Raw genomic sequence first — 25,798 nt, 5'->3', positions numbered from 1 at the left:
ATGTATTGGAAGGTGCATTAGTTACCTCTGCTGCGGCAGTCGTCAGAGTCTCTTGATTCTGCGGAGGAACATGGTACATATATACTTGAGTGTCAAGGTAGAGAAGGTGTCTCTACGCATAAAATAGAGAAAGAGAAAAGAAACATAACGCCGAGTGAAATAAATTAGTTCCCATTTGAGTAAAAATCTGAAAGAAATAACGTGAAAATAAAACGCCCAAGTTGGTTGACAAATGGGGGGGGGGGGGGGTCCTCCCGTTTAGCTGGTGAGAAAGAACGGAGACACGGTAGCGATAGTATCAAATAGCAGAGCAATGCTTCAAGAACCGGGTACCAGATAGTTGTCGCTAGGATACTGGGTAGCCAATATAGGGTACTAGCTGGTGATCCCCGTTTATTAGTAAGTTACGAGTGCTAGTACATGCAATGGGACGTCTTTAGTCTAGGTACTGACCACCAACAGCCGGATCGTGATCTGATTGGCGTCATCCGGCTGGTCTCATGTCTATCGTAGCAACCTTTGGATGGTTTCCCATGCCCCCAGCAAAGAAGCTATCCCAGCCGTGGTCTATGGAGAAATAGCATCGAAAGTTATAATAGGGACTACTAGAGCGACCCGTGAGATCCTGTCATGGCATAGTGCCCCTGACAATGTGAGGAATTGTCAGTATTTGACACTTTGTAGAACGCATCCAAATCTAGTGGGTAGCGAGAGAAAAACATCGTAAGTGACACCTTTTGTTGTACTGCTTATAGTGAAGGTCATCCTATCCAATCTATGGCTACATAAAGAGCAGATGGCTCTACCCCGACATCATTTGAGGCAGGTCCAGTCAAAGCACACGCTGAAGCTGGCATTGAAATGTTAAGGGGAGCAATCTTGAACCAGAGACAAAATCTGATTAAAAAGGTTGCTAAGGCATGTATGAAACAATGGAGAGTGTTTATTGAAGCCAGCATGAGCTACGTAACTACCGAGATAGTCAAGAACAGATTGGCAGAGTGCCGGGAAGCTATCAGAGAGATAAGGTATGACGATGCGTTTGGGTTAGTAAGTTTTATTCTAGAGATTTTACGGGAGGCCATAGAACAGCAAATCAGTTCGGTGGTTGACGCACTTCTCCCTATGGTCAGAGAGACCTGGATATGGACGGATCGAAGATTAAAAGAGTCTGAGGTCCTCTTTTGCTGGCGAAAGTCGTTCGAATTCTCATCAGCCAACCTTGGAAGTGTTTTCGGTCGCACCTCGGCACAGCTTGGGACTACACCCAATTAGCCTGTTACAGCGGACCATTTTCGTTAGGCGATATCCATCTCATATTCCCGGGGCTGTGAGGGGGAGACTCTCTTCACCACGACCAGACCTTCGTAGTGTTATTGATAATACGTGTATGAATGCCCGATGCAGCTTTCTCTGCACGGCTTTATTTTTGTTATCGAACCAATCTATGGGATATCCTCCCTCTAATCCTATGACATCGTTAAAGCTTCACTTGTTGTATTTCTGCGCAGCTTAAAAAAGATGATGCCTATACGCTCTCGCGAGACAGCTTCCGACCCCAGTGTGGGAAATGGGATTGACAAGGCTGCAGATGACTTCAGACGAGCTCAGGACGCGTATCATGCCGCATTTGGGGCTTTGCCACAAGGAAAAGACGGCCTAGCAAAAACAAAACTCATGTCGGTTATTATAGGGGCAAGCGAACAGGATTTGAGCACAATACAGAAGCTCCTTGAGTCCTGTAAGTCTACATACCTCTGGCTCGGGAAGTAGCCGCCAACTAAGTTTTATCATAAGCGTACGATATCGAGAGCAGGACGGGAAAGATTATATCAGCATCTAGTGATCATTCACTACGGGTGTGGGACGCCATAAGTGGCAAGGAGGAGTATGTGCTCATCGGTCATTCCGACGCCGTTACTAGTGTTGCGGTCTCGCCTGACCGGAGGATAATTGCTTCCGGTTCAAGTGATCGAATCGTGCGGCTATGGGACGCGACAACAGGCCGGCAAATGCGCATGCTTACCGGCCATTCCAATACCATCAGAAGTGTTGCCTTCTCCTCCGATGGAACGAAGCTTGCTTCTGGGTCCGAGGATGGTACCGTCCTGGTGTGGGATCTGGCAACGGGCACCCAGGAGCGTGCACTCTCGCACTCTTCTGCCGGCGCTGCCGCTGGCTACTACGGCTATCAGGCCCGAACCATTCAACATGCAGTTACTAGCGTTGTCTTCTCTTTCGATGGTAAGACAATTATATCTGGAACTAGGAGCAACGGGATTTGGGTGTCGGATATAGCGTCCGGAACACAAGAACTCCTTTCCAGTCGCTCCAACAGCATCGCCAGCCTCGCCCTCTCCTTGGACGGTCGCCAAATGGCATCCGGAGCTGCTGATGGCGCCGTAGAAATATGGGATGCTACAACTGGTCAGTCGAAGCATATACTTTCGGGCCATTCTGGCGCCATCACCAGCGTTGCCTTTTCGCCAGACGGAAGCAAGATTGCAACCGGGTCCGATGATTGTACTGTGCGTGTGTGGGATGCGGAAAGCGCCATGGAAGAGCATGTGCTTGTTTGCAATCCTGACAGAATCAAGAGTGTAGCCTTCTCACCGGATGGCAGGAGTATTCTGGCCGGCTTGACTGATCACACATTGAAGCTGTACGATGTGGCGACTGGTCTCCAGGAGTCTATGTTGACTGGCCATTCTGGCGATGTTACCGGTATTGCGTTTTTGTAATGTTGTACTGCCGACAAATTGTGTTTTATAGCAGTTATACAAAGTATGAACATATCCGTTCGCTGTTGGTTACCATTGCTGCTATTATATCGCTTATCCTCTGTCCCAGTTTTATAATTTGTGTTTTACTTCTTCAAATTCGTCACTCCTTTCGCTCCGCAAGGACTGTTCCGGACAGCCACCAACATTCCCAATAATATCTTAGCTCACACGAGATATCTCCTGAACCTTGTACTGCTGAAAGAAAGTCAAGAGACATATAACAGCTAATATTCGGCAGTGATCACTTACCTAACTGATAATCTGCCTTTTATTACTTAACTCCCACGTCCACGATAAGAAACCCAGTATACAGCTGTGTTGCTCCTCCCTCCAGGCAGATTCTCGATTGAATTACTAGAGATACCAAGATAGTACCAAAAGAAGAAGCAGAAAAAAAAAAGGTAAACAACATACAACAGCCGGTGTTCGCTGATGGTCAGCCACTCAACTACTAATCTGCCGGTTAGTGGCTTGTCTACATGTATGGGGGAGCAGAGGGGACCCCGAATTCTCATCTAGCTATGGTCGTATGTGAAGGTTAACTAACTCCATTCAATTTATATTATTCTCGCTGCTGCAAACCCCTGGCATAGGTCTACTCTGCCGTGCTTCAGTAATTTAGGTTATGCCTAGGCATGTATATATGAATAACAGACTACAGGTACTATTCTAGTAATTGAGGATGTCTGACAGTCACTGGTATATCATACAAGGAACTATAAGAGGTAATGCTGTTACATATACGTAAAAATAATAATAATAATGTTGATCTACGCATTTATATATTTTATATACAATGCTATATTTGCACCTAGCTCAATAAGGCTGACGGGCAACCCTTGTAAAAATACTACGTACTATGTAACAGAGTGGGTTATATACAATACGTGTATACAATATACTTGATTCGGTAGGGCTGGGGGCAGCCCTTGTAAAAAATAGAAGGATGGGTTTTGTAATAAAAGTATTTATACACCATACCAGCACTCCTCCAAACTGTTAACTGTTGGCACTTGTAATATGGTAGCCCAGGATTAAGAAATTCGATTTATCTATCAAAGCAATTCCACTATCTATTAGATAAAGTAGTAAATAGAATGGCACTGGCCACTTCCCCTGAAAAACATCGTGTGCTTATCGTCCTTATAACCCGCATAGGCCCGGAACTGGTTACCACCATCGCTATATTATATTAGTCTAAAAACGTAACTGCACTAGAGAGCTTTGCAAGACTTACCCAACATGCGCAAAGTTTGCTTGCGACTGTGCGTTGCTGTCAATAAACCAAGAAAACTTGGCGCCAGTAGAGAATGTGCAGGCTTGAGCATGTCCCTCCCATGTAAACCAAAAGTTTACTCCCATAGTGCAGATATTATCACCAGAGGGCGAGAAGTTGCAGTTGCTATCGTTTGCGCAATACTAACACAAAAATATGATTAATTATTTCAAAGCCCTTAACAAAAGCTAGGCGATCATGGGTATAAACTTACAACAACATGGGAGCTTGGGGGCACAATGGTACCCTCGCCTCCAAAGCCGTCACAGTTCACAAGGTGTATGCCCGAGCCATCACCACGCTTAAGGAGCTCATTGCTGCTTCCCTCTGCCACATCCAAAGTAGGAGCAGCAGCTGCGAGCTGGAGGAGAGGTGCGAGAAGAGCGAGAAAAAGCATTATGCCTTTATTTGTGTAAACCGGGGACTCTTAGTGTTGGAAGATTGGTTGGGTTAATGAACTGAAGTCCTAGATCATCGTAGAACTAGAAGGGGCTTGACACTCTTTATAGAAATGATTATCGCTATACTAATACGTTTATTGATGGAAAAAAAAAATTATAGCTTTAGCATACCTCACATACCTCACGACGGAGTATTACATCTCAATTCGCTTAAAATTCCCAGTTCGAGAGCTTAACCCATTTGAAGCTATAACATTCGTATCTAGAACGGCACTCATTCATAAGCTGACTTTTTGGTAGCGCTTACGGCCCACTATAGGAGACAAGGGCCCTGTAGGTATGGCAGCATAGTGCAGTGCATGTAATTGGATACTACTATCTTTAAGGTACTCAGCCTATATAATATAAAGTTCTATAAGGGTTTCGCTATGCTTAATTTTATACTTAGTGCAATAGTCAACGCTGCTCCTATAACAAGAGAAGAATAAGAAGAGATAATTGATAATTCTGAGTAGCATATTGTGGCATCCACAAGAAGTAGTGTTGTTCTCAATAACTACCTCGGTAATTAACCTAGGGCGAACAGGTGCTGTTCGCACTCGTCTAGACTACATGTATGTAACGACCTTATTACTAAAGGAAGTTAGTCAAGAACAACAAGGCTTACGCTCTGCGAGGGTCAATGAACTATGACCTTCCTAGATTGTCTATGTGCCTGAACTGACTAAGAACAACGGTGCTGCATTTGGGCGGTTATAAAGAAGCAACTGTTTTTAGAACACCGAGAATGTGGATGGATTGGACAGGGGAGCTCCAGACACGGTACCCTGCAGCAGCCTTATGGGGTCTCAGCGTTTCATTGACTAACACTAGCATACAGCAGCTGACCAAGCAGCTAGTAAGACCCGGTCTAAGGCAACACGAGAGTGTCAGATTGATCCTTCGCAGGAAAAGAACAAGAAACGCGGAATGAAGTCGAAAATTGGCCGGCAGTCGGCTTGAAATATGAGATACCAAAATTTGCACATTCTTGGCGATGCGTGCGTAACTCCATGATCCTTAATAAAGGAGTACCTTCATATTTGCAACACACGCAATGTCAACCTGTTATGCTTCTCCCCAGATGGCAAGCTACTTGGTGCGGTGATGCATGATTCTACTGGTAACATTTTCTGGCAAGTGGAAATCTGCGCTTTGTCATCAGATAACCAGCCACTGGCGTTTTGCTCAAGGTCTCGAGGAATATCATACTTTTCTTTCGAGAATGTCCCGAGTATGATCACAATCTGGGACGTGGCTACAGGTGCCTGTCTGGTAACACTTGATGCTGCTCCGCCGATTGACAGCCTTTCCTTTGTCCTTTGACCCACTGAGCAACTCTCGTATTCACACTAACCTTGGAGTTATGGACTTGAGCCTTGGTAGTTCTCAACCACTTAGCAAGCTCCCATCACGAGAACCTATCTACCATGACTATGGTATAAGTCTTGATGGTATGTGGGTTGTCAACGGCGAGGAGCGTCTGCTTTTGTTACCTCCAGATTACCGAAATAGGGCAACGGCAGTGCAAGGGTCACAGATCACTATTGGTGTTGCCAGCCGCGAATCAGATCATCTGTGTCTGATGAAATTTACCAATGAATAGATCTACAGTGAGGTACAGATCTTTTTGTCAGAGTATGAAGCCGAGCCGACTGAGAAAATGACCAATTCTGGGCCGAGAGGGATCTATAAAGAGGTTAGGCTTCGTCCAACCTTTACGAGAGACGTTGTATTCCTTGGGGAATTGATCAATCTCTTTAGTACAAGTTAAATGAGAACAAAAGGAGGGCTGGATATGTAAGTTCGCTTCATTACACTCATTAAGGTAGTTCAGATAGCCACATAGTCATTAGCAACATGAGTATCAAGAGTGAATATAAGGTACACCTTCTATTCTACTTACGCCCTTGTGGCTACCACTGCTCAAAGATACTTCCTAGCCTCTCTGCCAACATAAACCTATTGAACTAAGCTTAAAATCTTTTTTTTTTTTTTTTTTTAAATCTCTCAGTGTATTATTGTATCAACAGTAGTTATGTGAAAGCAAAAAGAGAAGTGTAAACCAAAGTCTTGCGAGAATTGGTTATCCATAATGTTTTAGAAAATCTTTTTCGGTCATAGGATACATTCCTGTATATGGTGCCCCCGAATGTTGGCGCTGGACGGTCGATGTTCTTTTGTACTCCAATATTCGCGGACGTCGTTTCGTGTTCACTATTGCAAAACTGATAGGGCGGCCAGGTAACGTCGATGGCGGCACCACCTGGCCAGTGGTAACAATGATTCGACTTTGCGGGTGCATTTTAACTAGCAGGGAAAGCGCATTGGCAACATTGACCCGTGAGGCAGCTAGATCGGGAACACACTTGTCGAGGTGGTCGATGACAATAACCACCGATCCAACTAGAGCCATAATTGAATGTAGTAGTTTCAAAATAGCATCAAAGCTCTTCGCTTTGCAAAACTTCTTGGTATTAACAATATGTGGCGCAGAAATGGTTAAGCTTGGTCTAGAAATTAGAAGCTGCGAAATAAGCTGCTTCAAGACCTGCTGTGGCGTCCATTTCACGCCTTTTGGGCGGTCGCACATGGCAAATGTTATCAGCTGGCCCTGCGTGCGGCATATATCGATGAGATTGATAGAGAACTCGGTTATCCAGAATTGCCGTTCATTATTCTCAGTCGACACCCAAAGGATAGAATTCTCAGAGTTATCGCAGAGCTTACGCCATTCGGCGAGGCGCGGGAGAATCCCGTTATAACCCCAGTGGTCACGCATATCAGTAAAGAAACGCAATGATTGCCATTTACGAAATTCATCTTCGACGTCATCAACATCATAATCCCAGCAGTCAAGGATTTTTGAGATGTAATGACGAGATTGCGCTTAGCCAAGATGAATGTTACAATTCTCAGCCAAATTTAAGGTTCTGTGATGAATTTAGGAGCAGTAACTTACCGATGCTTATTTTTTGCATTTCCTGGCTCATCGAATAAATTTCTATACAAAAATTGTCAGTTAAGCTCTGCAGCATCTCGAGGGAGGAATACCTACCATTATGTAGAACGTCGATAGTCTTTTTGATATCTTTCTGCTCTGCCATATGCCCTACTTCACACAACGTCTTTATCCTAGCTGATGCTTTCGTAATATTCCCAATGTACGTAGGGAACTTATATTTTGTACGTGGCAGCATGGCGTCAGATAGCTGTACTGTGTCGATATTAGAACATGAAAATTTATATACGCTGCGTTCAGTATTTCCGTGGTCAGCTTACCGAAGAAGTTGTTACAATAGTACATTGAAAGCCTCCAAAGTAAATCCAAAGTGTGTATGTAGAACTCAGTAAGCGCTTGTTTCATGTTTCTCGTTGGGACCATATCCTTGTAAACTTCCAGAATTGGAATATCTTCAGATAGAGATGTAATAAGGTTATGTACTGAGTCAATTTTTTCTTTCCTATCCGAGATACCCTTTCATGTGTTAGTAATCGCTACTGTTCGCATTGCTGTTGTAATCACATACTTTGAAAATAATCCAGAGGCAGGCATATGGAATGGAATATTCAGGGCTCTGTGGAATAAATATATCAACGATTGGCTTAATCTGCTTTGCAACATCGATCAGTGCATAAGCTGAATCGGCAATTTTCGATAGCAGCTCCGGCTTGGATTTTTTCTTATGCAAGATCCGCTCACTCTCTTTTATGATGCGGCTCTGCACCCATGCCGCTTCATACAGTCTTGCCTTCTTCAGCTGTATCGGTGCACTCTCAACTATCTTTGTCGCTACCAATCCTGGCTGCCTGTCGCTGTCCCACCAAGGCTGTGCATTTAACTGCTCATTAATTTTCTTACACTTTTCCAGGGCAGTGTTGATAAAGCTGAGCGCAGAGATCAGTAGAGAGCTAACATGTCAATAGGATATATTACTCACTCATAGTCTCCTGACCCAGACTCATACCATTTACTCCAAGAAGTGGTCATTTAATACTGCTATGTAGCAAATGTCAGAAAATGGAATACTTGTAAAACTATTATCTTAGGGCCGAACAATGGAAAAGAAACAGATAAAAGAGAAGAAAAAAAAATAAGAGAGAGTGAGAGAAGAGGACAAGTACCTGGGCAAACAAGCTTATGATCGCGGGGCAGCTCTCGCTTCCTCCAACATGCATGTACAGGATTGACGGGATTGGCGCATATATCAGACACGGCCCCTCTTTAATGATGCCCAACCATAGGTTTATGGCCTCCTCTTCAGGCCCAAACTATAAAAGGCTGGCGCATGGCCTGTTATACCTAGGCGTAAAGCTACGGAATACGTCCCAGCTACTACCTCTGTACATGTCACGGAAGTCGCAAAATAACTAAGGCCAGGGCTTTACCAGAATAACCTATAATCGCTTAAATCGGCCCCATCTCGTGAAGATTGACTGTTAGGAAATGCCTTTTCCAGCGTTTGGACATAGTTCCATCGATAGGAACGTCAAGAGGATAGGTCCTATGACTCGCGAGGAACATGAGGGGCATATCATGAATGGACTCACAAACGAATTGGTGAGCTTTGATAAGATAGATTCTATTTTTCTGAAAGACGATCTTGTCCTACGAGAGGATGAAATAGGCCAACTGTGGCTTTTCAAATTGATAGCAGTTACCTACACCAGCAATTGGGTTCGTGGCGATGAATACGACAAGAAAGCAAACTTCGAAACCTGGTGCCTGAATTGGGATGCAGTTGAGGGCCATCTCTCTAAGACATACATGACGTTTACTTGCACCGAATTCTCTGGTTGGCGGCCTATTAAATCGCTCCCTGTTTATCCGATTGACCGCCAAGGCCAAATAGAAGGACAAGATAGCGAGCAATATCTTGCGGAGAGGGGCAAGAAGTGGTGGGAGTTCATCAATATACCACCAACCTGCCGACAACATTCTGGGCTCGCATTCAGTAAAGACCGTGGCAACTTCAACGGTGAAAAAGTTCGGGTATGTTATTGCGATCGATTTATCCAGAATAATACATGTAGATTCTGTGCAGGACATTGAAAGCTGACCAGAATCAGATGGAAGGCAGGGTAGTAATTGACAATAAGTCGAAAGCTTCAGAAGGAATCGGAGCTTTGCTTAGATCTAACAACCCTAATAACGCCGAGCCCGCAGTAGCATACAAACGGGACGGACTCCATCAATTCCCGGAATTAAATGATGAGGAGTTAATGCTTTGCCCAGCCGTTATAGGTTGCTATGACTTGAGAAATAAGAACAAATATCTTGTTAGTGTTAATAATCTACAAGAGGTCAATTGGAACAAGGATGTGATGAATCATCTCGTCATGGACAAAAGGAAAAAAAATATGCTTGAGGGCCTTGTTCGTCATCACTCCGATCGGGATCTTCGCCATAATACAGGAGACCTTATTGCTGGCAAGGGACAAGGCCTTGTTATTCTCCTTCATGGGCCACCAGGTGTTCGTTCTTCTTTCCCAAAATGCGGGCTGAGCAACACTGATGTTTTATGCTAGGTTGGCAAGACGTTGACCGCCGAGTCGATTGCCGAGGCTGTACAAAAACCTCTTGTTGCAATGAGCATTGGGGAGATGGTATGGGACGAGACGCAACTCCAAGAACGGCTAAAATCTGAGTTCCAACGAGCCATAGACTGGAACGCGGTTCTCCTCTTGGATGAAGCCGACGTGGTGCTCGAAGCTCGATCATTTGAAGATGTGCGAAGAAACGGCATTGTTTCTAGTTGAGTCATAACCCTCGCTTTATACGTATATAGCAACGCTGCCGTGGCTAACTTCTATCGCCTACTTACAGTCTTTCTCAGAGAGCTAGAGTATTACCAAGGAATATTGTTTCTCACTACGAATAGAGTTAGCACTATGGACACCGCGTTTCAGTCTCGCATTCAAATCGGCATCAGCTTTAGCAGCATGTCGTCCGACACTCGGGCAAAAGTCTGGACTCAATTACTTACACTGAATGGTAGAGACAAGCTTATTGGACTGGAAGGACTCAAGAAGGTCCAGGACGAATTGAGTAAATACGAATTGAATGGCCGGCAAATTAGAAATGTTCTGAATGTTGCAGAGGGTCTTGCATTCCAAGAACCAGGTGCAAAAAAAGATAAGCTGACATATGAACACATTGAGGAAGCCGTGAGAGCAGCGACAGAATTCCAGAAGCTGTTGGAAGAATCGAAGTCAATGATGAAGCTGGAGCAAACAGTGTGGGCGCCAGTCACGGGTGGCGATGACGATTCTGTATTCTAGATCTAGTGCGTATATAATAGAGCAACAAAGGAGACATCATTTTCGTTCACTTTTACTTGCGAAAGTATGGCGGACCAATCGATGTTGTTGAGTCAGCTATAGTTGCAGTAACAACGATGAGGATATGGCGATAGTGACGCCGCCAAACAAGACTCACCTCCGACGAGACCAGCTTTGTCTGACCATTGATTGATGATAAAGGTCAGAATCACCAGCGTCGTCACGCCTGTCATCCAGGCCACCGCACGGGCGATTATCTGGATGAGGGTATAGATACCTGGGCATGAGGCGAGGTTTAGCGTCGTATAGAATATCGAGAACAAAGGCAACAGCCTGGAATGTATGGAGAGTACAATAAACGTCGCAGCTCCCAACGTTTGAACCGGTGAGCCTACTACATTGGCACGCATATCTTTAATTACTATTCGAATACGAAAAAAATCCATTGGGATCTAGATGCGGCTGAACAACGCCCCTCTCGAGCTACGTTGCCTCCACGGAGGCGCCTCACCACTCGAGCTTGTGGAATGACAGCATCGGCCGAAGCTAAACTATTGGTTTACACCTTGTGTCCCGCTACGCTTGATTTTGTTACATGGTGCTCTAGCGTTTATAAATCTGCTTGCACCCGCTCATCATCACCATTCCTTTGATTCATATTGAATAATTGTCGCAAGAACAAAATGATCATGTGCACAATCAACTCACGAATACCTCAACCATGGCGAGTTTCGAAATGGAGCAAAGTGGAGTGCCAAACCGATCTTCGGAAGAACAGGAAACTGACAATGTAGAGCAATGTGAGAACCCAAAACACGCCACATGGAAGCGCTTCATAGGCAAGGTTGGGATAGACATACCTATCTTAATCGTTATGTTCAAGTAAGAACTCTAACTTGTTTTGCCTCTTGACGGACTTCCTGTACTCATTCACTCTGCCTATTATAGAGGTTCAATCCCTCCCATAATCGGCATAGCCATGTACCAATCAGCGGCGATATCTTCCTACTTCACAACACAGGGCTATTTAATCCCAATTATTTCTGTGCTTGCCGTTGCAATCTTACCGCGCGGCAGATTTATTCAGAATCTCATTCTCAGCCTCTTTCTTATATGCGTTGGTTCAGCCGTCTCTCTGCTCATCATTTGGTCCTCCATTCAAGCGCGCAATCATACCTCTACCACTTCTCCCCAGGATATTGCTATGAACCCACCACCTTATAACTCATCTCAGTCAGCAGTCTGCGCAATATGGCTGTTTGTGAATATCTGGCTCGCAAACTTCATGCGCGCAAAGTTACCTAGCTTCAACCTGCCTGTGGTCATCTATAGCATCTTGGTCAATACCAGCGCGACCGCCGGTCCTACAATAGTCACGACTGCGGAGGCAGAGGCCTTTGTCAAAGAGTTGCTTCTTGCAATGTTATTTGGCATGGGGCTAGCGACAGGGGTATCGCTCTTCGTATTCCCCATCACCAGTCGTATGGTAGTAATGGGAGAGCTCAAGGGCCTCATTGGACTACTGAGAAAAGATATTGAACTACAAGAGAAATATCTTGCAAGTCTAGCCAAGAATGGTATGTCTGCCTTTGAAACCATAAATGGCAAGGAGCGAGATGCGTCGCAGGAAAAATTGAGCCCAAAGGAAAAGAAGAGGGCAAAAGTGAGGAGAGGGAATGCAAAATGCATTACCAAAGAAGCAAAAGCGGCCAAAGAATTGGAAGAGACTCTAGGTGCGATAAAAGTTTCGACTGCCAAGATGCATGGAGACATGACTTTTGCGAAAAGAGACATAGCCTGGGGAAAACTCGATGCAAAGGATCTAAGCCAGGCATTTACATTGATCCAAAACGTCATGATACCAATGTTAGTCTCTTACTCTATATTTTTATATCAATAAATAGCTGACATGGGATAGAGTAGCGATAGGCTCTGTCATGGATATCCTCCGGCGAGTTGTCCATCATGGAGGGCTCAGTGGAAAAGGTGAAGCAGCAGCAGAAAACAATTGGGAGAAGCAAGTGTGGTACGACGCCATGGAGCAAATGCACTCACCATTCCAGATACTCGCCGAAATAGCTGATCAAGGACTTGAGCATGCCGCCATCTGCTTGGAGGTTTTCCCCAGAACTAGAGACTCCAAGCAGCCAGCGAAAAACAGGCCAGACGTTGTCGATGTGGAGGCCAATGGTGACCAGGTAAACCCCGGCGAGGAAGGGTTCGGTAGCCTATTGGATGAGAAAATCCGGAAATTTAGCTTGCAAAAAGGCAATATCGCTCAAGCTTGGGTCAGGGAGCGGCCGCTGATGCCGGATGAAGCAAAATCTAGCGAACTGCATTCCCTGAAGGCAGGACAGAGTAACCAGGCTCCTCTCTACGTGTTATTGTACATGGAGCAACTAATGCTTGCCGCCGGGGAGGCTATCCGAGATCTGGTCAACTTTGCTGACAAGAAAGTCGAAGATGGTACGATGAGCCATAAGTGCATAATCCTCCCTTCCGAATCCCAGTTGTGGAAGTGGCTGGTCAGTGTCTTCAAAAACCAAGACCCAAGCGTAAAGCAGAGTTCGGATATCATGGAGGCGGGCTATATCTACTACGCAGATGGCTATGACCCAAAGAAGGACCCGGAGCATCTTCCTCCAACTAGCGTCTGGCAATATCTAGGCAACGAACTTCGAAAGATGTCGGCTGGCTTAGGATCTAAGGAGTCGGTTTTTGGGTTTCGAGTCGCTTGTGCTGCTATGACCGTTGGTATCTTGGCATTCTTGGAGAAAACTCAGAAATTCTACCAAGATCAGAGACTGTCTTGGGCGATTTTCACCATTGCCCTAGGAATGACGATAAGTATGTCTCTAAATATTGACATCGATAGCTTGCTTACCGTTGGCAGCCACTGGTCAGTCAATATTTGGTTTCCTCTGTCGAATAGGCGGTACGTGTTTAGCAATGATTTTCTCAATCGCCATCTGGTATATCGTCGACCAGAAAACACCCGGCGTTATTGTCTTCTTGTGGTTGTTCATCTTCGTTGAATACTACTTTATCAAATTTCCACGATTCATTTCAGCTGTCATGATTACCATTATCACCCAAATCATTATCATTGGCTACGAGCTACAAGTCCGACAAATTGGAAAAGCTGTTGCTACTAGCACGGGACAGCCGTATTACCCGTAAGCCTTACCTGCTCCCTATTTTCACTTTAAGATCGCTTTTACTTAATTCAAATCTCATAGCATATACCTCCTCGCGCCATATCGGCTCGCTGTTGTTGCTGCAGGTTGTGTGATTGCATTTTTCTGGACGATTTTCCCTTGTCCATTAGCCGATCGAACCCAACTTCGACAGGACTTGTCCGCGACAATACATCTTCTTGCCAGCTACTTCAGCGTCATAACTTCCACTATAAGATCCCAGGCGGAGGATACGGGAGGAAACATCAACTCGAAGGCATCGCCAGCCTACTTCCTTTGGAATGCTCGGCGTAAGATATTCGGTAAAGCAGTGCATCTCATGTCCTCTATGAGATCACATATTGAGTGGCAGCGGTGGGAACTAAACATGGGTGGTCGTTTCCCTATTGAGACGTATAGAGAGATGATGATGCATTGCTCGCACATCTTGACATATCTGACACTTATGAGCTACGCCATAACACACCCGCCACGAATACTCGACAGAGGGGATGCTGGAGACGGAATAAGTGGTGCTTCCTACTCCGAAGCAAACACACAAGATATGCGCTGGAGGCGAGCTCTTGCAGAGGCGTTGCCGGGAGTAGAACCGGTTCATCATACCATCATGTCGACTTTGACTTTGTTGTCGGGCTCGATGTTTTCAGGGCGAAGTTTGCCACCCACACTGCCGCTTCCTAGGCCTTATGACATGATGCGACGATTGGTACTGGACACTGAATCTGATGACGATGATGTGCCGCATTTTCGGGATTCTTGGGGTGGACATGTGCACCCTGAACTGACTACCATCGACTTACGCCCAGGAACCTCAGAAGATGTGGGAGAGAAACGAGAGCCAGATACGACTGTTGCCAGTAAATTGAGGGTTTTGGACTCCCATAATCCGAAGCTCCACTCTTATGCAGAATTTGTCGTAATGCAAGTGTGCAGCACTCTCGTGTGCAATGATCTGGAGGGACTGGCGCGGGCAGTGAGCCGGCTAGTGGGAGTCGTAGACTTTGGTTTCCGCGTCGATGCTAGCGGTGTGGATAATAGAATAGGGGATAACTCGTCATCACGGGTAAGAAGACGGGGATAATGGGTTGTGTAATACCTTGTTGTCCGTGCCAGAGCTGCCCTTATCTGTGAAAGAGTCATTACAGGTTAATTATAGCACGAAGTATTTACATACATGTATATACACACTAACCACACTCCGGTATACTAAATCGTAAAGTCTTACATCATGTTTACCTACCTGTATCAATAGGCTGCCTTAATATTACAGATAGACCATACCATACGCTAAAAACCCATATATAGCTTCTTTACAGTATGTCAACAATTCCATCAGCCGCCTAATTCGACACCAAGGCCACTTCAACGCTCATCCTTGCCCACCTACACTAGAGTCACAGTTATCGTTGCTATCTGTCGTTCCCTCCGGCGATACGACTTCATCCGCCAGAAGAATCGCATTGTAAATTACAGCTAGGTAGACGCAGCGTATTAGATAGATATAATGTAGTTTTCTGGTAGGTTAAAGGCGCTTTTATATACTAGGATGCTGCCTCACCGGTGGGGTAGCCCCGAATCTGTTTAAAAGATGCGGCTATTCTTCCTTACCTACATGTAATAAGCGACGACGGTTCCTCCTCCCAACCTATTTTTCTATTACGAGATGGAGGTATTGCAAACAACAATTCAACAGCATGGATGACCATCGCTTAACTGTGATGAAGGCAAATCTCATTGGCAATGGTTTGGATGGATTTTAGAGGTGTTTCGCCTCTGTCTGTGAGGATGAGGATATTCCTAGCAACTCGAGGGCGGCAGAGAGGCTACCTAGATAAAGAGGGTAACGAACTGTATCTCCACAAATGTGTTATGGTCTACTAATATCGTGGAAGATCTACAAGAACCGACGCTTGAGCTTTTCCGCGCTTCAAAGGCTTCGCACATCCCGTGTCGTCGTTGTCGTCGCTATTGTCGCTGTCATCGCCGATCGTACTCCATCTCAACGAAAGATAGCCTCCTGTGTTGTTAACACGCCTATATGCCCCCCACCTGGCGTAACCACCGCTTCCGAGCATATAGAATTATCGACAAACTTGAGCAGTGGAACTATGGGCAGAACCCCGAAGAGCTAGCTAGAAATGAACTGGGTGTCATTGACAGTGATTCCTTTGATCGGACTTTGGAATTCTACTGCACCAAATACTACAAGTCGCTCATTCCATGTGTGCGCAATCTTTGGGAGATGATTTTCCCGGGTGGTAGGAGGTGGAAGAAGGAAGATTTGTGGTGGTATGAATCAGTTCAAGATTTTCTGCACGACACTCAGAAGGGGCTGGCACATGATTAGTACTTGTGGGTAGCACGACCACAATAAAATGCTAATAATACTGGATTAAAAAGTGAATAGACTGATGTCTTGAGGTTTTTGGACGCAAAGATGCTGCCGTCGAAATCGTTTGATGATGAAATCGGATGCTCACCTCCCATTCGCGAATCCCCAAATCCCGTGACCTTGCAGCCTTGCATTCGCTTGGGCACAGCTCATCATCTTCGAAATCCCATGCATATTGTCATCTACAGAGTCAATCTGGCCATATCGCTGTCTGAAACGCCATGGATAGACACGACAATACCCTCGGTTCTCATGAAGCCAACGTTCTGGGCGGTTGGATGCCTCCTAATGCTTCACTTACGCCCATGATCGAGCCCAATTCTCATCGGAGCCCTTCCCCACCAGGTGATCGAGACGATTTCAAAATCGCCATTATATGCGCCCTGCCCCTTGAGGCGAACATAGTCAGCGCGTTATTTGATAGGAAATGGGATGGCAGGTGGTATGGCAAGGCCGCTGGCGATTCAAATGTATATTTATTCGGTCTCATTGGGCACCACAATGTTGTTTTGGCTCATATGCCCAATATGGGAAAGGTCGCTGCCGCGTCAGCAGCAGTTGGATTACGAGCTAGTTTTCAGAAGATCAATCTGGCTCTGGTGGTTGGTATTTGCGGTGGTGCATCTCTGGGGGAGCATCATACCGAAATTTTTCTCGGAGATGTTGTTGTGAGCGAAGGGATTATTCAATACGACTTCGGAAGGCAATTTCCTAATAATAGATTCGTTCGAAAGCACAGCCCTCAAGACAATCTACCAAGGCCTAATCCAGAGATCCGGGCTACCATAGCCAAGCTACGGGCAGATCATTGGCTACAAGGCAAGGTGTCTGGACATCTTCACGATTTACAACAGAAATTCAGCGCCGAGGTGACGTATCCAGGGCCGAGCGAGGACATATTATTTAACCCGACCTACCAGCATAAGCACCAAAGTTCAGAGTGTACAATATGCTTCGGTAGCAATGGGAGAGGCGATGTATGCGATACGGCGTTGGGGCTCAGCTGCGAGCAACTCGAATGCGACCAACAGGGAGTAGTATTTCGCAGAAGGTCAACACAACCGCTAGCTGCGTCTGCAGAATGGAAACCAGCCGTTCACTTTGGGCTTTTTGCGTCCGGAGATACAGTGATGAAATCTGGCAAAGACCGAGATGATATTGCAGCTCGAGATGGGGTCATCGCATTCGAAATGGAGGGCGCTGGTGTCTTGGAAAACCTCCCTGGTACCTTGGTTATAAAGGGCATTTGCGACTATGCAGATAGTCACAAGAGCAAGAAGTGGCAGCCTTACGCAGCTGCAACTGCAACCGCTGTTACTAAGGCGTTCTTGGAAGAATGGCGCATAGGTACGGAACTCCGGCTTCTTTTAATTAAGTCGCTATTTGAAATATATACATGTACTTACATAACATCACAGCTTCTTCAGAAGAGCAAAGCCCTCACAGATCTGCCTTGTATCCTCAACATGGCCTTGGCAGAGAAGTGGAGGCCCATAGGGATCCGATTCGAAAGGCGAAAGAACTGGATATTTTGAGAAAGCTATACAAATCACAATACGAAGATCGAAAAGATCGAAATCCAATACGCACCGAAGGAACCTGCGAGTGGTTCGTCGCCCATAGGCTATTCAGAGAGTGGCAAGAGAACAAAGAGTCAACAACACTTTGGGTGTCTGCAGATCCCGGCTGCGGAAAATCCGTCCTAGCAAAGCACTTGATAGATTCTGTACTACCAAGTACGGCATCCAGAACGACATGTTACTTCTTCTTTAAAGACGACTTTGAAGACCAGAGGAGTGTCGTTAGTGCTCTTTGCTGTATTTTACATCAGCTTTTTAAGCAGAATCGTACTCTACTGACTGAGGCTATTCTTGAGCAATTTGAAATTTATATGGAAGATATCACGGGCTCGTTCAGCAAACTCTGGAGTACCCTTCTCAGCGCTGTCAAAGATAACAATGCTGGTGAAATCGTGTGCATACTAGATGCAGTTGACGAATGCGAAGAATCTGGAAGATCTCAGCTCGCCGAAGCCTTATACGCACTCTATCGCCACAAGAAAAACTCGAAAGACTCGAATCTAAAGTTTCTCTTAACAAGTCGGCCTTACATTTCCATTCGCCATGGTTTCAAGCGCCCAGATATCCCACAATTGGCTGTTATTCATCTGAGCGGAGAGAATGATATTGAGATGGCAAAGATTTCTCAAGAGATTGATATTTTTATTCAATCTAAAGTTCAATTAGTCAAAAAAAGGCTCAAACTTACCAATAGTGAGCGGGACCTTTTGCTTCGAGAGCTGATGCGCATCCCTAACCGAACCTATCTATGGGTACATCTCACTCTGGATTTAATTCAGGATGATCCCAATCTTGATGAAGTTGGAATATTTGGGGCGACTTCTCACCTCCCCAGATCAGTTGAAGAGGCTTACGAGAGGATACTATCTCGAAGTCGCGATCTGAAGGAAGCTAAGAAACTGCTGCACATCGTGGTGGCAGCATCGCGACCCTTAACTTTGAAGGAGATGAACTTCGCTTTAGCGCTGAGAAACAACCACCGTTCGTACAACAACTTTAAATTGAAATCAGAAGAGCGATTCCAGGAGAATGTGCGAGATCTTTGCGGCCTCTTCGTTGTGGTCGTCGATTCAAAGATCTACCTGCTCCATCAAACTGCGAAGGAATTTCTTGTACAGGATGATCAAACGAATGCTATTAAACGTACTAATTTAGATCTTGAATGGAAACACTCGCTGCGGCCGCAAGAATCTCATGGCATTCTCGCAGAGATTTGCATAAGGCATCTACTCTTTGTTGAATTCGAGGCTGAGTCTTTCTCCCCAAATGCCAAGCATACATTTCTCGACTACTCTGCCAAACATTGGACCACTCACCTCCGTGAGTCGCGGATTGATGTCAAAAATAGTCCATTCTCTATATCAATATTACGGCTCTGCGATACAACCTCAAGCAGCTGTCTATCTTGGCTTAGGATTTACTGGAGCGGCACAAACACCGACTTTCCAGGCGATTTCACTCCCCTTATGACTGCATCTTATTTTGGGCTTACGGAAGTGATGAAGTGCCTATATAAACTGGACAATGCCGAATTGAATTTACAAGACGACACATATGGGCGGTCAGCACTGTCTTGGGCCGCAGGAAATGGCTTTCACGGTGCTGTAAAGCTTTTAATTAGTCGCTGGAGAGGTTTCAGGCTGCTATCTAGGGTGGGGGCCCGAGTTGATTCAGTTGACAGAGATGGTCTAACACCACTATCTCATGCCATTCTTAATAGCCATGTTGCTGCCGCTAAGCTATTACTCAAGGCAGGGGCCCGCGTTGATACAAAGGATGGCATTGGTGGGACGCCGCTCTCTTACGCCATTTGCAATGGACACGAGCAAATAATTAAGCTTATGTTCAAGAAGAAAACCAACATAAACACTGAGGAGGACATAAGCACTCCATTACTTCTGTCCGCTGCAGAGAAGGGTCGTGAGGATATAGTGAAGCTCCTACTTGACAGGGGACTGGTAGACCCCAACACTGTCAATACGTACGGCCAGACGCCATTATCATTGGCCATCATGAATCATCATATTACTGTCGCTAAACTCCTCATCGAGGCGCCAGGGGTCAATATAGATATCACAGCAGACGAGGTCATCGCTCTGGCAGCAACACCTCATGACGGTCAAGAAGTGATGATATTACTCCTTGACCGATTTGCAGACTCTATGACTTTTACAGAGAATACCGTGTTGGAAATTATTACACGATTTAATAAGGAGGTAGTCATTTTACTCCTAGGCCGATGTGGAGACCAGATCAAATTTACAACAGAGATTGTGTTAGAAATCGTCACACGATTCGATAAAAGAGTAGTTATATTGCTCTTAAACAGATATGGGGGCTATATCAATATTACAGAGAAGATCGTGTTGGTATTTATTACACGATTCGATAAGGAGGTAGTTGTTTTGTTCCTCAACCGATGTGGACACCAGATCGATATTACAGAGAAGATAATGTTACAAATTATCATACGATTTGATAAAGAAGTGGCTCTTTTGCTTTTCCACCGGTATAGAGACCAAATCGCTATTACAGAGCAGATGGCATCAACAATATGTACACAATTCGATAAGGATACGATATTTTTGTTCCTCGACCGGTATAGAGGTCAAATACCAGAGGAGATGGTGTTAGAAATTATCACACGATTTGATAAGGAAGTGGCTCTTTTACTTTTCCACTGGTATGGAGACCAAATCGCTATTACAGAGCAGATTGCATCAATAATGATTACACAGTTCGATAAGGATATGGCAGTTTTGCTCCTCGATCGGTATGGAGGTCAAATACCAGAGGAGATGGTGTTAAGAATAATTCCACAATGCAATCAAGAGGTGGTGGTTTTACTTCTAGACCGATATGGAGACCACATAACTATTACAGGGGACATAATGTCCAAATTAGTTGACAAAGAAGTGATCACCACCGCACTCATTGAACGACATAAGGGGAAGATCACTGGTTGTGCTCTGTCAAAAATCGTTGTCCAATTCGATTCAGAAGTGGTTATGCTGCTCCTTAATCATTACCAAGGCCAGATAAATATGACAAAGAAAGCTATTCTACGAATTATTAGAAAGTTCAGCAAGGAAGGTTTTGGCAGGCAAGTAATTATTCAGGCTCTCAGCCAACCCAGAAATCGGCTCGCTATGACAGAGAAGGCTGGGCTATTACTCCTTGCGAAATACGATGAAGAAGTTATAGCCTTATTTCTTGGCCAACATGGAGAAAGTATGCCAATTAAAGAGGAGGCTTTCAAGGCTGCGGCACAGAATTGGACGAATGGCAAAGAAGTGATGACACTTCTCTGTAACAGCCAAAGAGGCCAGACCGTTATTACAAAGGAAATATTCAATGCAGCGGCACACAATCCAATAAGTGGTAAAGAAGCAATGGCAGTCCTCTGCAAATGGCGGGGAGAAAAAATGACCTCTGAGGAGAGAGCCTTCCAAGCAATGGCAGAACAGTGGAAGAGCATTGAAGACATACTGCCGTCTTTCCGGGATTTTTGAGGAATTTGGATGGCTTTGCAAAGTATATTGACGGCTATTCCGTCATATCATGGGAGATTCGCAACATCAAAGCGCTAGATATACCATGTCATATTTCATCGTTTCATTATCAGCTTAGCTATTTAAAGATTATCAAGGCAGTTCATAAAGGCTCTCACCACCTCCGGGATGGCTCTTCGATCTTTAGCATTATGACCACCTAGCAATTCGGCTCTATGACTGTTCTCTGGCAGCTCTGGTCTGTTGTGTGCCGGCAATTCCGCGGTATTGTTTTAAGAACTCGTGAGTTTCTATCATTTGTGAAAGGTTGTTGGGGAAGGCTCGGCTCTAGATCCCTTGCATCCGTGCTAAGAGTCATTGACCCCCTATCACTATAATAATCCCACCTATCGTCTCCCCGATAGCAAGGCCGTCTGTCAATTGGGCTATTGCAAGACGACTGTGGCTGTAAAGGTGAGACGGCATTGCTGCCCAAATGTAAAATACCATCATAGTACAAGCGGGAGGCCTACCTTCAATGTTGGGTATCGTGGCGGGATGCATATGAGGGGTAATAGCGGCAACGTGCAACAGAATGATTGGGTATGTAAACCTTCACGTTACATCATTTCTGTCTCCCCAGTGACTTTGCCAAGGTATGTACCGTCATCATAGGTACCTGCCTACTTTAAATCTTAGCATTGCTATTCCATGATGAATTTTTAGCATACCAACACGACTACATACCTACCCTCTCTTCCTAATACTAATCTTTGCAACAATGACTATTGATAATGATCCAAACCTCAGGGGTGATCTTGGGGCCGGTGGAACCCGTGTTGCAAACACTCTACAGGCGAGTAAATGACATGTATTTTTTAACTTGTGAAACTGCTAACTGACCGACGCAGGTGGCGAGACTGGAAGAAACTATTCGTGAGCTGAGATTGAATGTGCAAACACTCAATGCCCATGTATCAACTTTGCGAAATGACCATTCAGCATTGCAGCAGCGAGTAAACCAGTTGGGCGGTGGCCTAATTCCGCCAATATTGCCAGAATCACAATTACCGTTGCTACCTGTCATTCCCTCCGGAGATACGAGCTTATACGCCAGAAGAATCGGCTTTGCAAATTACAGCCAGGTAGATGCAGCCTATCAGAGAGATGTTGTACAGTTTTCCGGCAGGCTGAAGGCAATCTTATATGAGAGCTTAGTGCCTCACCGATGGGATGACCCCGAATCCGTTGGAAGGATGCGGCTATTCTTCACCACCTACGGCATCTCGGTTGATATGCTCCAAAAAGAAGGACACCAAGATGGAAATTTCGGTGGTGTGGCTCAGTCAGACTTGGTTGTTAGGGGTGATCTGATTGCAAGGCATCTGCGGTCGCACGTTTGGGTAAGAGAAGAGTTTATAATGTATTGGACATTGCTAGAGATATGTCGCCAGTATGGAATATATTGGTGATGACGATGTGAAAACGCTGGAGATGTGGAGAGGCGCGTTTAATAAGACAAATCACGTCATGGAAGGACAAGTACCGAATACATAGTTCTATTTAGACAGCGAACCTGGATCTTTGTGATACATGAACGTAAGATTTATTTTACAATATTACTTTTTTTTAGGAATGTGCCAGTTTGTTTGCATTAGATTCTCGTCTAGAGAATCGTTTAGGCTTGGGCGATTCATGATGAAGCGGTTTCCCCGCCCAAGGACAAATCAGGTACCCTCCTCGACAAAGCATATTCAACCAGAATGCGGAGGCACTCAACAACCCTCCATGACGATGCTACAACATAAATGAGTTATATTTAGAATCGAGGCTCATAGGTAGACCTAGTAGATATAAGTAGATCTAGTAAAGACAAATCGATAAAGATATACAAGACCGGAAGAAATATTATGTGAGAGAAAAGGGCGCTTGCAAGGACTGTGTAGGGTGCATCGTTGATATTTGACCAAATGTATTGAAAAGCTGCTCGGTAAGGAATAAACTCTGGTGATAAGTGGGACTTGCTTCAGCCCTAAACACTTACCTTATCGTCGTAGCTCAAATAACTGCCAATCATTTATTCTGGTGAATTGCGATACGTGTAACTCTAATCCTAGAAATAGTCATCTAGGGTTGGATGTTGTGATAGTTGGTTGGATGTCTTCTTATTCAGAACTAGTGCTACGATAAGGCAATCCTACCGAATGAATCTACTCTGCAACATATACCTACGCCTATCGGATCTACCACACCTACTAGATCTACCTACATCTACTAGATCTATCTAAATCTACTAGATCTATCTACACCTACTAGATCTACCTACATATACTAGATCTACCTACATATACTAGATCTACCTACATATACTGGATCTACCTACATATACTAGATCTACCTACATGTTCTACAGAGACTTTGAAGATCCATTGGCCAAACACATCTTGACCCAATACCCAAGCTCAAGCTCGTCCAACCAATTCTTGTCAACTCCCAATATTGGCCCTCTGCAGTTGAGGGACCTACAGTCCGATGTGGAAAAGATTTTAAATGACTATTCAAGTACTCCTACACGAGAAAAGGATGATACCCCCGAGGTGTTCCGAGCATTCATCAAATACCTGTGCCAAGAGGCCCGGACGATCTTGATGCAAGAAATCAGGCAGTTTAGCGGAAAGAGTGAGTTGCGGCAACTCCGCAATTTCCTCGTCGATTCGATATTAAAGACTAGTAAGTAAGGGCACAACGAAGCGCAAATGTATCGATTCCACTCTATACTGACATATAATATAGTGCTGATAGCCGGTGGCAAACAACCCAAGTCTCTTACACCATCTCCCATCGTGATCCCAGGTCTAATCGCGGAGGAAAACCAACTGACGTTGAGAAGCCACCAAACTGCTCTCAAAGGAGAATGTTTAAAAAGAGACGACCATGGCTGCGTTATCACTGGTCACATGGAATATGATTCTTATAAGAAGCTGCCACCAGAGCGTCGTAGAAATCGGTATACTTGCAATACGGAATGTGGGCATATAATTCCCTTTGCTCTTAGGATTTTCAATCCCAAGTCTGCACAGGAGGTAAGCTCAATTGTTTCTCGTGTGCCTATATGTTTTGTCATATTACTAATACATACAGGCCGAGACTAAAGCTCAGATTTGGCGGTCAATTTACCGATACTTCCCCTTTGTGGCAGAGAAAATCAGCGCTGAAAACATCAATGCGCCCGAAAATGCAATGACCTTATGGATGGATGCCCATGAACAATTTATTTCACACCGTCTTGCCCTCGAGCCTACGAATATCGTATTTGTTGCTATTATGTGCATTTTCTTGAGTACGCCACTAACTTTTGCTGGAACTCAGGAGCACGAATATCGTGTCCATGCTATCGAAGAGCTGAGTATCGTAACCCGAGATTTACCGAAATCCATCATCATGAAACAATGGGACCCGGAAGTCTTGATGCCGGACCCCGACTTTCTCAAGTTCCATTATCAAGTTTCGATGATCCTGCAGGAAAGTGGTATTCGAGAGAAATATGAAAGGACTGTGTGGGAGAATAACAACAACTTAATTGATAATATTCAACCCGATGGCTCGACAGACTTGGGAAATATATTTTCAAACAAAATGCTGACGAATATCTAGATAGATTTATTACATCTACTACATCTACTAGACCTATTAGATTCATTGATCTTAATCTCAATAACTTCAACGTTCTCTTCCAGGGTAGACATCTGTCTCAAAACATCTGTCCAATTGCAGGTTTACAATAACTACTAGGTACTAGGCAATTATCTCTTCCACAGTCTCGCCTCTTCAATCTACCGCTTACGCCAAACATACAAGCCAAACACTCGGCAACTTTCAGCGATAAGACAACTCCACACACGAGCAAGACGGCATTCAACTCAAATCCATCTCAAATCAAAATGGGCGATCAATACGCGGAATCCTTTCCTTTCGCCACCGCCCAGCGCGGAACCCAATCTCAAAACAGAGACTTGCCCCGATGGGAAGCGAAACGCCTTCAACCCCCCTCCTCGTAAACATGAAAGCCGTTGCGGCTGAAGCCACCCTCACGCAGATATTCCCTCAATAGGCAATCTCGCGAATTTAGAACATCACTTCCGGCTCTTCCAAGCGCAGCGCCATCCCCTAGACTCCGGGGTAAAAAAAAAGTCAAATAACGAGCTAGAAGGTTTGGAACAAAATCTCCTGGTTTTTAGTTGGTCTACAGTTTCCGTGAAAGTACAAGTAGGTAATCAACTTCGTTACGTTTTTTACAACCGCTAAACCTAGCGCAACTCTCCCAGCTGAAAACGTCCAGACCGTTTCGCATGGTGCC

At 45.0% G+C, this 25,798-nt stretch overlaps 8 protein-coding genes across 8 annotated transcripts; 6 read left to right on the top strand and 2 right to left on the bottom strand.

Moving 5' to 3' along the window:
- Positions 1-1,823: 1,823 nt before the first annotated feature.
- TRIVIDRAFT_142993 (uncharacterized protein) lies at positions 1,824-2,741 on the top strand (the record flags this gene model as incomplete). The annotated part of the gene is made up of 2 exons (XM_014105390.1): positions 1,824-2,534; positions 2,598-2,741. Coding segments are annotated over 2 exons (855 nt in total), but the record flags the coding sequence as incomplete, so codon positions are not given.
- A 1,118-nt stretch (positions 2,742-3,859) lies between these two features.
- Positions 3,860-4,456, bottom strand: TRIVIDRAFT_69582 (uncharacterized protein; the record flags this gene model as incomplete). Its single annotated transcript, XM_014105389.1, has 3 exons — positions 3,860-3,965; positions 4,021-4,202; positions 4,274-4,456. 3 exons carry the CDS (start codon positions 4,454-4,456, stop codon positions 3,860-3,862), a joined length of 471 nt encoding a protein of 156 aa, XP_013960864.1.
- A 2,129-nt stretch (positions 4,457-6,585) lies between these two features.
- On the bottom strand, positions 6,586-8,490 carry TRIVIDRAFT_69581 (uncharacterized protein; the record flags this gene model as incomplete). Its single annotated transcript, XM_014105388.1, has 6 exons — positions 6,586-7,388; positions 7,462-7,503; positions 7,558-7,716; positions 7,782-7,977; positions 8,030-8,411; positions 8,441-8,490. 6 exons carry the CDS (start codon positions 8,488-8,490, stop codon positions 6,586-6,588), a joined length of 1,632 nt encoding a protein of 543 aa, XP_013960863.1.
- Positions 8,491-9,701: 1,211 nt separating this feature from the next.
- Positions 9,702-10,688, top strand: TRIVIDRAFT_4009 (uncharacterized protein; the record flags this gene model as incomplete). The annotated part of the gene is made up of 3 exons (XM_014104632.1): positions 9,702-9,974; positions 10,029-10,254; positions 10,327-10,688. Coding segments are annotated over 3 exons (861 nt in total), but the record flags the coding sequence as incomplete, so codon positions are not given.
- An 829-nt stretch (positions 10,689-11,517) lies between these two features.
- On the top strand, positions 11,518-15,059 carry TRIVIDRAFT_50219 (uncharacterized protein; the record flags this gene model as incomplete). The annotated part of the gene is made up of 5 exons (XM_014105387.1): positions 11,518-11,663; positions 11,730-12,647; positions 12,700-13,628; positions 13,675-13,957; positions 14,174-15,059. The coding sequence occupies 5 exons, from the start codon at positions 11,518-11,520 to the stop codon at positions 15,057-15,059; spliced, it is 3,162 nt and encodes a 1,053-aa protein (XP_013960862.1).
- Positions 15,060-16,711: 1,652 nt separating this feature from the next.
- On the top strand, positions 16,712-17,710 carry TRIVIDRAFT_136177 (uncharacterized protein; the record flags this gene model as incomplete). Its single annotated transcript, XM_014105386.1, has 1 exon — positions 16,712-17,710. A coding segment is annotated over one exon (999 nt), but the record flags the coding sequence as incomplete, so codon positions are not given.
- A 56-nt stretch (positions 17,711-17,766) lies between these two features.
- TRIVIDRAFT_141703 (uncharacterized protein) lies at positions 17,767-20,001 on the top strand (the record flags this gene model as incomplete). Its single annotated transcript, XM_014105385.1, has 1 exon — positions 17,767-20,001. A coding segment is annotated over one exon (2,235 nt), but the record flags the coding sequence as incomplete, so codon positions are not given.
- A 2,221-nt stretch (positions 20,002-22,222) lies between these two features.
- Positions 22,223-25,095, top strand: TRIVIDRAFT_218806 (uncharacterized protein; the record flags this gene model as incomplete). Its single annotated transcript, XM_014105384.1, has 6 exons — positions 22,223-22,301; positions 22,353-22,377; positions 23,855-24,171; positions 24,235-24,524; positions 24,583-24,750; positions 24,811-25,095. 6 exons carry the CDS (start codon positions 22,223-22,225, stop codon positions 25,093-25,095), a joined length of 1,164 nt encoding a protein of 387 aa, XP_013960859.1.
- Between the last annotated feature and the right edge of the window lie 703 nt (positions 25,096-25,798).

Source organism: Trichoderma virens, assembly GCF_000170995.1.
Source record: "Trichoderma virens Gv29-8 chromosome Unknown TRIVIscaffold_2, whole genome shotgun sequence".
NCBI classification, from domain to species: domain Eukaryota; kingdom Fungi; phylum Ascomycota; class Sordariomycetes; order Hypocreales; family Hypocreaceae; genus Trichoderma; species Trichoderma virens.
Note: the sequence above shows the minus strand (reverse complement) of the source record. Positions and strands in the feature narration are given on the sequence as shown.